The following is a 12877-nucleotide window of genomic DNA, read 5'->3' as shown; positions in this document are numbered from 1 at the left end:
TGAAATTCTTTTACTTTATCTTTGTGCAGTTTGTGTAAACAGAGATTATAATTCGAAGGGGGTAATTCCACCTAATAAGTAGAAGAAAACGAAAGGAAAAAAGGAAAACTTAAGTAAAAAACCTCGCCGATCACCCCATGTGGGAATTATTTGAACTTCTCTGAGCTCTAACTGCAGTTAAGCCTTTGGTGGAAATAGGCTATTATTTAGTGTGTTTTATTTAATTTCACGTGTTTGTATCTAGTTAATTAAATTTGTTAGATTTAAATTTGTATTAAGAAAAAGTTCACAAAAACTAAGTTACATAAAAAATAAAAAATAATAACTAAGAAAAAAATCTAAAAAAAATATATTTTTTTTAATTTGCGGTCTATAGTGCAATTCTTATCAGATCAACTGCTCTCTTCTTCCTATGTTATTAATCAACAATGTTGGCGTTGATATCAGAACAATGGTGTCACGCATACGCCATGGCATGCGAAAAAAATTTAGGGCGGCTGACAGGCAGACAACCAAGGGCGTGTCTTTTTCATATTGAAATTTGTGCATATACTTTGCAAAGTTTTTTGTTTTCATTTAAATATTTTTCGTAGCTAAGCCATGGGCTAATAAATTTATCAACAAGTTACGCAAAGTAAGTAACACGCAACCATGTATGAAATAAATAAATATACGTGGGCAAATATGTGTAGATGCGCACACCAGGTTAAACAAATAGCCGTAGGAAAAAAAAAAAATTATGCAAACATTGTGGTACTGGTGGGCATAAAAGAGTGAGCAAAATCATTTAAAAAGTGAATATGTACATATGTACATATTTAGAGCCACATATGTGTATTTACATTACACGCTCATCATAGCAATGTATGGCCGCCTATTTAATTCCTCCTTGAAAATTACTTTTGCTACAGATTTAATGAAATTTTTGCTTTGATTCTCAAGCATGTTCCTACAAAAGGTATGCGCTTCGCTAGCTGCTCAAACATATTTACATACATATATTCTTTCTAAATGTAATTATTTTGCTTGCTTCGTTTCTTTAAGTTCCAAATTTTTGTTGACGCTTGCTCTTTTCTACATACATTTAAGCGTTTCTGTATGAATATTAAAGCTGAGTTGGCAGAATCTTCTGTTGGCTTAGTGGTTGGCCACATTTTCGTTGGTATTCGCCACTAGTTATTTATCTGTGTTTACTTAAAAATATAAAAAATATGTATGCAGCGTTGGTTGCTCTTTTGTTCACTGAACGGTTACACTTACATACATATCTATATATATATATGCCAAGATAAAATTAAGTTAATTTTCTAAAACTTTTTGAATTAAATACCTGGCTCAACTACTTAATAGGTTTTCCACAACCTTCCATAGATGAGCAGTCTCTTTCTCCTTCCTCCAGCTCAAAGTATTTGGGAGTCATTCTTACACTTCGAGTTGAAAAAGCCTATAGCGCTTTATATTCTCGAAAGAAAACGTCACGCAAGAAGTGGGGTGTGCCATCATTTCTATTATGTAATAAGGAGAGTGTTTCCCATAAAGCCCAGAGTTTGACGAAACTGGACATTTAGAAAGAATGTGCACATCATGTACTCTTAAGCAACCCAAGCATTTGCTAAAAATCTGACTACATCTGGCCTTTTCTTCTTATCAAAACAAACTTATGCAAGTCGTTTCTACATGTCAAAGAGGCTAACCAAATATTTTTTGCATCAGAATTAGTCGAAGCAAGCAGTTTGATTGTCTCGGTTCACCAGGCGGCACTTGGCTTCGTACATATCACCTACAGCATTGTAAACCAATATAGAGAGTACGTTGCCGCCTTAACTAATAGGCATTTCATTGCAGTAATGTGGATTTCGGGGCTAGAAACCGGTTTGCTCTGTATATCTCAGTGGTAGAATGGTGTTTGCAACTCTCAGCAACATTAAGAGCCACACGGTGCGCGAAATGCACTTTTTTACAAGATCAAATATAGCTAGAACTAGAAGAGATTGCGAAATGAACGTAACGGCTTTTTTAAGCTTTCGAGATAGAAATTCAGGAAAAATAGTGTCGTTGGATTAAAAAAATACCTCGACCTTTATTTTTTCGGTATTTCGGTCAAGCAATGAATTTTCGTGATCGCAGAAATAGAAAAAATGTAAATAATTCGTCTTTAAACCAAAAAAAAAAACAAATGCGATTTGACCTGAAATAGCATGTAATGAACTTAAAAAATTTAATTTATTTCAAAAGTATTACTGAGCCAAATTATGTGTTTAAAACTTTTTAAAAAGGTTCACTAAATAATGTGTTTAAGTCGAAATAGACACAAATTTAAAAAAACTATTTTTTAAGGTCATTTTAAAAGTCAAGCCACTTTTTTACTTCGCTATATTAGATCTCGTTACAAAAGATTTTGTTGTCTCACTATGACCGCATCTATCACCGCTGGCAAAATGTGGCTAACCGCAGTTGAAAAGACAAATAATCTTGAATAGTATGGTTTTTTTTCGAGCAACTGCCATTTTCGCAGGACGCTGGACCATATAGAGACCCATGCTTCTGGACTAGGGCTGGGACGCAGCATTTTTTACGTAGCTATAACAAATCAAAATAAGGTTACTTTTCAAACTATTCCACGTGCTGCATTAAAGAATAGCCGACTTTCAACTAGTTCTCAATGAAACTGCTCTTATTCCCCTTCGCTTGGGATCTTCTGATACATAAATATATACATATTTACGCACATATGTATGTATTCCATCTTACACACAACTACTTACTTAAGTTATGCAACACATGTCTCAACATATCCATACGTTTTGGCTTTTCTGTACACATGAATAATATTTGACTTTCAATATGACGCCATTTTGCTTTTGTGGTAAGACATTTACTTTAGCATATGAGCTTGTGTATGTATGCTTATGAGAAGTGTGGGATAGTTCGCTTTTAATTAACTAGAGTAGTTCAAGTCAACTTTGACAGTTGACGGATGTTGGTCCTTTGACTTCCTTTACGAGCCGCTTAAATGATTTATGCAATCATATTAGTTTAAATGCAGCTAATTAATAAACATTTTGCTTTGAAACATAGAGGAAATATGAATTTTATGCGTCAGAATGTTTGGCAAGTGTGTTGATATGAATAGAGCATATGTGCATAGCTACACAAGTGTGTATAAGGTAATGAATGTGATGTGATGTACGTACGCATACTAAAAATTTAAAATATTTAGAATGTTTGAGAAATATATTATTTAGAATGCAGAATCCCTTCCCAGTACATTGTGCGTTCTGAGTTTAAAGCACTCGCTAATTATAAGCATCGCAGAAAATTAAAAAATTTAGTCCGCAAAATGGTCAAGCCCGACAAGAACAGACGTTGTGCTCTCTTTCGCCCACAAAAGTCAACCTTTTTTTTTTCAAGGTAAGACCTGGAAAATCTCGATCGATTTCATTTATATGCATATTGTAAAACTCTCTTGGTAGCCTAATAGAGAACATGGAATATAGATTATAGATTAAAGAATGTAGAATATAGTATGCAGAACATAGAATAAAGAATATAGCACAGGGAATATACATAGAACATAGAAATAATATAGAATAAATAATATAAAATATAAAATATAGAAAATAAAATATTGAGTATAAAATTGAGAATTTCTATAGAATATAAAAGCTGTTGATTCTAAAAGTTAAACAGTTTTGTATTTTTCAGAACAAGCTTGAGTTTTCATGCTCTTAAAGATGAATTAGCCGAGAAAAATATATGATGGGGTTGGAATCATAAGTATCTAAGTGGCATTTTTTGAAAATATAAGTTATACCCATATTTGTATAGTTAAATATAGTATTTAATTGGTGACAAGAGTAAACATTTTATGAAGTAGTTAATTAACCTACGTTCATTTAGGCAAGAATCATTTCAAATGAATTTACCCAGAATTTACAATAAGTAATCAACTTTAACTGTAATTATCTTAAAACAATGTCAGACCCACCTAGATTGGTGTGTTCGAAAAAAAGGGTAAAGTCGGAATTTTTTCACTGCGGGTGTTCAATAACGAAAAAATTGTACTCCTGTTTTTTTTTTTAATTTTGAAATCAAAACATATCTGTTTAGAGGACGCTCAAAGTTCCATGTATTTTATATAGGGAAAACAAGTTTTCATAGAAACGTTTAAGAATTCTTTAACTATTTTTATAGGGCTCCTAAAAACCCCAAATAATGCAAGGGAGGCCAAAAAATCGCTAGTATTAAAAAATGGTTAAATAAATAACAGAAGTTTCTGATCGAAAAATACTGATATTCAAGATTTCTAAACCATTTCGACGAAAAATGTTTTTGTCCTCTGGAAAACTTTGTTCGCACATGTACTTATAGGGAAACTTTGACTTGCCGGATGTGTTATATTGCTGTCACAGATCAAAAATTCAATAACATTTTAAATACTATCGGCAGTTAAGCTACAATATACTTAACGTAGTCAACATATTACTGAGAAGCAAACTTGACCAGGGTGACCGCAATACAAACATTAAAAATTTTTACATTTTCATAATATAAGAACTTACATTTCTGTATAAATATTCCCGTCATCTTAAAAAGTATGAAATGGAAAAATATTTACTTTCACTTCCAAATTGTATTTACATTTTCTTTGTTAAGGGAACAAAACACAAACTTATTACTAAACCCGTGAGCAATTTTGTACTTTAAAAATATGAATTTTACATACATTCTTACGTACCTTCACATTCGTGTAGATTTGCTATTTATTTTCCGCCCATTTCCTTTGTAAGCATTCTTGCTTTGCCATTACGTATTTGTGCAATGAAAAAAGCGAGTTCGCCAAAGGCAATTTTATTTCATTCTAGCGAAACTGGAATTATAGAAAAATATAATTTTACAAAATACAAATAAGCGCCAACGACTGCACACTACAAAAATCAATGAAAGCAAATACAAAGCGAAGTACAAAATTAGACAACATAAAATGTTGCCAATGCAGAAAAAGCCCTCGGCTACTTAATAAGCGCAAAGTAAATAATTCTGCGAAATGCCGCGAGCCATAGAAGCAAAAACCACGCAGAAATCGCCAGCGAAAGAGGAGGAATAATGGAATAATGTTAAAAACCAGAATAAAATAGTTCAAAAGTCAAAAAAAAAAAACAGCAGCCAAGAGAAATGTTGCTCATAACTGAATTTAACTTCCGTCAACAAGCGAGACAAAGGTCGGTTTTCAAAGAAGATATAATGCTGCTTACTGGACATTGTATTTACTTCAAAGACTTGCAACAACTCACCCACACAAACGCATAACTTGTAAACAGTAAATGGAAAAAGAGACCGAATGGCAAAAGCTTCCGTTGATATTTCTTTTTTGCTTTTCTTCTAAATAAGATAAAAATGAATGCGAATACAATTTTTATGTGACAGCCTATCAGTTGCCATTTAGCTGCAGCGTTGCATGCAACATTAGCTGTTGCTACGACAAAGTTTTGCGCTGCAACAAACTATCTATACATACATATATAATTTTCTTTATACTCAATTCTTGTTTTATGCACATTTTGTGCCATATCCAACTTGAAACTTTCTTGCCCTTTTACTGCATTATTTGCCACTTTTTTTGCAAAAAAAAAAAATTATTTCCCTATTTTAATATTTTACTTCTTATAGGCTGTCAGCCAGCCTCTCCCTCTTCCGTCTACTTCATTTGTTATTAACGCTGTTGTCATGACCAAGTTGACAATTTTATTGCCCGCACGCGCGCCAACTCCATCGTTGATGCGCAACTGCGCCCGCCATGGGCTTTTACTTAGTTTTTTTTTTGTTCTAACTTTCCGCACTACTTTTACTTTCGATATTATTTCTTCCTTTTTAATGCCATTCAGCTAATGCAGTCGCCGCTCTGCAGCAGCACACTTCTATTACTTCGATATATTTTTTACTACTTTTGCTATGCACTTCGTTGTTTTTTCTCTTATTCTAATAAGTTTTCTTCACTGCTGTGTCGCCTTAATAATATAATAAAGTGTTTCAGTGCAAACTTTCTGTAAGATTTTATCTCTGTCTCAGCGTTAATACTTTGTTTGCAGCAGTCAGTGGATCAGCAGCAGAGCAGCTGAGGCAGAGCTTAGTACTAGTTTTATTGTTGTTGGAGACATAAAAGTAGTTGACTGCACCGCTTGACTTGGTGCCGCATGCGCTACGTGCCCTGGCAGTGGTCCCCGTTGCGACTCTTGTTATTGTTCTTGCCCAGAGCAGCTACGCGCCCAGTTTCATTAACATAATTAACGAGTTGATCCCCTAGTAGTATCGTTGCAGTTGCAGCGTGTGCGTACGATATTACCTTTTTAATAAGGTTTTTTTATACTGTCTTTGTTTTGTGCTAATCTTCCTGCCAATTAGTTTCAGCTTAGCTCTTTAAGGCAGTAAACAACAGAGTACAAAATAAAATTTGATGTGATTGTATTAAGGTTAGTTAATACTCTTATTTTTCAGTGAATCTGTTGTAAATAAGAAGTAGAATAAGACGTAAAAGCGAAAGCTGAGAAGATGTATTTATAACCTATGATTTTTTTATTATTAATTCTTCTTGTTCAAAGAAGATGCTGAACTTGGTGATTTGCTATGCTAGGTGTCACAGTTTCTGAGAGAAAAGTTAGCGTTAATGTCAATTCTTCACGAAAAGTTCGTAAAAAAGCATTGTGCCCAGTTTCTAAGTTTAAATTCTTTGTAAAGGCAGCGGCAATTGTCTGTATTTCTGTAGAACATCCACGAGGGTCAGTCACTAAATTAGTCCTTAGAATAGCTAAGAAATATTCAAATTTTGTGGGCGAAAAATGGTCTTATTGGTTTTCAAGATATTCTTCATCATGATATACCCTTGTGGTCAGCTGATTAAGTCGAGTGGCATTTTGACAATTTTTGGCTATTTTCATCGCACACCGTCTTCAAAATAGTCACAACTCAAAATGATACGTTTGTCAGAAAATGCGACAAACTATTTCTTAGCACATGATAATCATATGGGCAAGGGTGACTTTAATTTAGGTTTTTTTTTTAACAAACTATAATAAAATTTGCTCCAGCTTTTGCTAAAAGGTAAATAAAAGCTGTGTACATTTTTTGTACATGATTTCAAAAATGCTAAATTTAGAGTTATGACTCTTTTGAAAACAATGTGCGATATGTAAATCCGCATTTCAAACTTCGTACAAAAATTATGAAAATTCAACAAACTTAAACAATTGCACCCAAAAACTTAAAAAATTTAATTCAGAATTTTTAGAAAAATTTGGGTATACAGTTTTGTAGCCCATAAAATTTTAGTAGGTTGAAGTGCAAATTACAAAACGCTAGAAAATCGCGTTGACTTATAATAATTTTTTTTGCAATCGCTTAAAACTTGTACTTTATTATACTAAAATTTAATAGTCTACAAAACTGCGTACTCAAAAAACTCTAAAAAAAAATTAAAAATTATTAAATTTGTAATGTACTAATTTTACTCAACTTCGGTGTAAAAAAAATAAAATTATTGTAGAGTGCACCCCGTAAAACTATACTTAAATATTGCGCAATATTCATAGCTACCATTGTGAATTATTTAGAATTTTTTTTGAGATGGCATATTTTCAAAAACTAATTATTTTTATCAACAATTTTGGATGTGAAAAATTTTTCAAGAAAAAAACCAAATTAATATATTTCTCTTCATAGAGAATTTTGATGTGGGTATGTGTGATTTTTTCAAATATTTTTCCTCGCCCCGTTCTCGAGATATTTGGAAAACTATTAAATCGATTTGTTTTTATTTTTTGCTGTAAAGTTTTTAAAAATGTATTAATCAGATGTACGGATGATATTTTCAGTGCTTACAAAATCATTTGTTTGACGAGATGTTTGTGGCATCTCCCATTGCCGCTTTCGTTGTTTTGCTTCCATTCGTCCAAGACTCTTGACAAAGAAATGATTGTTTACCACCAAAATTAACTGTTCCACGTTTCTCTAACGAGTGGTATGTAAAATAAATAAATAAATAGCGGAAGGATCTCTCTTCGAATGTTTACGATAATTTTGAAAAAACCTAAAAATAAATGACACCTTGCTATATAATGTGACATAAGTCACTTTATAACTAATGTGCTTAAATGACTTGTATCTGACCGCGCTCGTTATTCGTTCAACTTCATCTACCAAAGGCATTCGGCCACAAGTAGCTGGTCATTTAAGCACAAGACGAAGTGACTTATGCCACTTTCAAAATAAACGGCTCATATTGAAATGGCATTCTCAGTTTTGTTCCTTCGGTCAATTTTTTCCATACATTGGTTGCAAAGTTTTTGCTTTTTATTGAGTTTATTAAACGACTTATTTGTTTTTTTTTTTTTGATTACATAACCCAAAATAGTTTATATTTAAGGGTCATTTTGACCAACGTTTGTAAAATGTGTGCTGGAAGCCCTATTTGCAAGGCCTTTCCTGGACCAAATTATTCTACAAAAATGTTCCAAAAAAATTAAATAAGGGTCCACAACAACAGTAAGTTTTAAAGCCAAAAGCTTAAAATGTTTTATGCCGGAAATATCCAACCATTTTACGTTACGAAATTTAAAAGCAGATATTACATGCAAAAGTTTCCTTGCTTCTTTGTTTACATTTCTCGCAATTTGCAGCAGTCTGGTTAACTCTCTTTCCCCCTTGCACTCTCGTATTTTTTATTTTTCTTAAATTGGTTTTGCACTTTATCTTTTTTACAATCTTTCTCTGGTATTTCTTCTTGCTCTTTCTCTCACTTCACTTTACTATCCTTTGCCTCTCTTTCTCTAAATGGTCTCATTCATTTCCATTCTAATTTCGAAGCTGTTCATTTTTTGACTTTACGTGAACCGGTTCAATTGCAGTTTATTGAAATGTAGCAAAATATATCTTTTTAGTTAGGTGTAAACTTTACGAAGAATATTTTTAAAATATTTTAAAGAGCATATTATTCTTCTAACATGAACTTTAACTCCATAAAACCAAATCAAAAAAGCGTTTTATACAGAATTGTAATAGCTTGTGACCCATTTCATGGCATGCAACAGTTATAAAAGCCTAAATAGGTATGAAGGTAATAACAGCAGAAAAAAAATTTGCAACATAATATTTTCTGTAAAAAAGTAATGCTCAAGTAGGGTGCGCTAGCGCCAAATTTCCATGTTTTTAAGCTACGAGTACATGCAGCCCACAAAGTGCCAGGCCAAACAAGCACCAGGCCAAACAAGCAATGCTCAAGCTGTCTAACTCACTACCAACGTCTGAATTGGTGCATGTACTAATTAGCTCACTTTCTATACATATATTCAGATGAGTTTTTAAGTATGCGTATCTCTTTTTAGTTAAATGTACATATGTGTGTGTGGATGTAGGTGCAGAAGCATATATGTATACACAATATAAAAACGTCTGTAAGGATATTTACATACACATACATATATACACATATGTGCCCTGCATAAAATCTGACTAGCTCAGAACTAGCGTGTAGAACTAGACCTTTTGCCGACAGTACTAGTTCTAGTTCAATACCCAAGCAATGCTTTCAACTGTCCAGTTTTACATGGCGATGTCATTGGCCGTGGCAATTGTCGCCCAGTGCATTACTTTGCAACCAGTTTTTAACCGGTTCCATTTTGGATAGTTTTTTTTTTTTGTATAAGAAAACGTTTTTTGCGATTCCATTTTTGGATATTTTTTTAGTTTTTTCTTTCCTTTTACACTTTCCATATTTGTTACATATTTTATAAAAAAAATATTGTAAGCTGCTCGCAACAATTTGAATTCATTAAATTTTAAAACTCACAACTACTGCCTCCACCGCGATTTGAACTCGCGACCAACGAATCTTGAGTCGGAAGTCTACTCGTTGAGCTACTTTCGAATTGTACGAGTAGCGAGTATTTGCCAATTTACACCGCTAGTTTCAACTGTCTCGTTCTGCATCCATTATGAACTAGTTCAGAAATAGTTCTAATATATGTAGTTCGGAACTAGCGCTTTGTAAGACAGTCTGTAAATTTTACTGCAGGGTGCTTCTAAAGCACACATTTATAACCAACATTTTCAAGAATTACGTTTTTTTTTTGCTGGCAGTAAAAGTGAAATGAATTCATAATGGGCTCCAAAGTGTGCTCACTTTACTTCTGCCACTTTTGCAAACGCTATTATGTGTTTGCGAAAATGAAGAGTAACGATGCTGTATGAATATTAAAATAAGCTGCACTAATGACTGCTAAAATATGTATTATGACTAAGTTGGCAGATGTAGAGAGAGCGCTGGGAAATAATGGTTGATTTAACTTTTCATTTTTGTTTGTAATTTTTTTCTAAAACATTGCATATACACAGGCGCGACAGCACAATTAACTTGTTTCTGAGCAGGGTTGCAACTCACATAGGTTTTGATGCGTCCGTGAAGAAGTTCACCGCTCCTTTTTTCCAGTAACCCCGCTAGCCCAGTACTCTCTTCAGGGAGTTTAGGAAGAGAACGAGCTGCTGAGAGCTTTTTCGAGGGTGCGGTAATCTATCCGTTCAGGAACGAAGTCAAAGACCTCCAGCACTACAGAGTGTCCAGCTTTCGAACCAGTTAACCACCTGGTTTCTCTGAGCATAATAGAAGTTCGTGCCGCGACAATTCTTCCTCCAATATCCACGGGCGCAATGTTCAACATGACGGTAAGCACCCGTGTAGTTGTGGTCCCACTAATGCCGATTAGGGCGATCCGCTGTGTATAGCCAACTTTAGTGAGTTCCACCAGACAAGCACACCGTAAAATAAGACAGGCTTAACTATGGTTTCATAGAATTACTTTGGACGATCTGCCCCACCTCTTACCATTAGCAGTGCAAGGCAACCGATGCCTTTCTCGACTTTTCCTTAGTATTAGGCTTCCTCGACAGTTTCCTATCCAGAAACAAGCCTAAGTACTTGACCCTGTCTGAAAGCTGCAGGCATCTTGAACTTCCTGGTAAACAAGACCAGTTCCGACTTGCTTGCGATTTATTGCGAGGCAGATCAAAAAGATAATCTAGAAATCGTCCCTTAACCAAAAGCGCCACATCACCTACAACAAGCGATCACACGACAGCCCACTTTTTCCAGTCCCTATAGAAGATCGTTTACAATTGCAATCCAGAGCAGAGAAGAGAGAACACCACCTCGCATAAAACATTTATTTTTTTCACTGTGCAAGTTATAATTTTTTCATAATAAGCTAATAGTAAAAACAAATACTTTTAAAGCAAGCTTTCTTAATATAAACGGACCATTAATATTGGTTTAAATATATCAACTCGTGCGCCACCTATCGGGAAAAGTTTTAGTGGAGTTATTCCTTTTCATGTAATTAATATACTTTCTAAATATGAACCAAATCGGCCTATAAATAAGGATTTGTCAAATATCTTAACTCCTGCGCCATCTCTCGGATTAACTCATCCTTCGTGATGCATTCTCAACGAGTTCTGAGCGAACTGTGAAGTTTCAAGTCTATAGGTCATCCGAAAGTTGGTCAAAACTTTATTTCAAAATTTTCCCCTAACAAACATACATATATACATACACACAGAACAAGTTAAATAAAACTTTTAAAAATTAAAATATTTTGGGAAAATTACCTGATTTGTAAAAATGGCATTCAGATCCATAATCTGCGACCCAATATTAAGTTTACGTGTTTCAGATTTTTTTCCTTGTCATTTCAAAACTCGATATTTTCAAACATCAGACTCTATGTGAACATGGCTTTGACTAGGATCACAACAAAGTTATGTTGTCGTGTATTTTTTTAGGGTTACTTTTTAGTTGAATAAATTTTCTGGTTAGCATTGGCATGTATTATCCTGCCGGAGAAAGCAAGTAAAATATCACGTGCAGACACCGCTGCATGTACTCTAAAATTCAATTTTCCTTAACAAATAATCCATTCAATATGAATCACTACATACGAGTACCTCTCACTAACCCATACATATCTTTTTTCCCTCACTCTCTACTTGCAGTTATCATCCAATGACCCATTAGCTGCCGATCACAAACGCCGCCACTGCCGCTTCCAACGTCAGCAAATCCATGAGCTTCAACTGGCACAACGCTCACTCAAATCTCAATTAAATGAACTGAAGTATCATCGTATTGGCGAGCGTGTGCGCAATTTAGAAATTGAACAGCACCGCATGGCCGATGCCAATTTCAATTTGAGCCGGCAAATTGCCTCACTCGATAAATTGCACACTTCAATGCTGGAACTGCTCGAAGATGTCGAGAGTTTACAAACGAAAATGGACAAAAACGTGCCAGAGTTGAGGCATGAAATTTCCAAATTAGAATTCTCCAGTGCCCAGCTCACTGCCGAACAGAGCTTGTTGCGTGAAGAGGGCAAGAATGTAGCACGTTCAGTGCAAGCAATGGCGGTGAGCGTAAGTACGCTGCAGGATGAACGCGATGCCAACAAGCAAATGCAGGTGGTAGTGACGCAGCTTCGGGGAAAATTGGATCGCCTCGAGAGTGTTACACAGGATATGCAACGTGCCGTGATGCAACAACAGCAACGCCATAGTGTAGAACACAAGGTGAGTTCATGGAAATGTGACGTGGATGGTATGATGAATGTGTAGGGAAATGCGCGAAAGTGGAATTAAATGAATGTTTGTGATTTGAGGATTTTTTTTTTTGGTCCAGTATTTAGTTGATTCTTTTTAGTTCTCAGCAAATTTCCGGTCTAACAAAACTAAATATATTTTTTGAAGTATCTGTTCTGATGCAATAAAAACTTAAAAGACAATAATACAATTCCAGATACTTCAATGAAAAAAATTAAGGGCGCCTGGGCCACACTGG

At 34.5% G+C, this 12877-nt stretch overlaps 1 protein-coding gene across 1 annotated transcript in view; it reads left to right on the top strand.

Moving 5' to 3' along the window:
• Positions 1 to 12877, top strand: part of LOC118743854 (protein scabrous) — a 152139-nt gene that overhangs the window by 133876 nt on the left and 5386 nt on the right. The window contains exon 4 of the mRNA XM_036476618.1: positions 12040 to 12609. Within this exon, the coding sequence (XP_036332511.1) occupies positions 12040 to 12609 (570 nt within the window). The remainder of the gene's footprint in view (positions 1 to 12039; positions 12610 to 12877) is intronic.

This window comes from Rhagoletis pomonella, unplaced genomic scaffold, assembly GCF_013731165.1.
Source record: "Rhagoletis pomonella isolate Grant_MI unplaced genomic scaffold, Rhpom_1.0 Rhpom_scaffold_00007, whole genome shotgun sequence".
In the NCBI taxonomy this organism is placed as follows: Eukaryota; Metazoa; Arthropoda; class Insecta; order Diptera; family Tephritidae; genus Rhagoletis; species Rhagoletis pomonella.
This window is presented reverse-complemented; position numbering and strand designations above follow the sequence as displayed.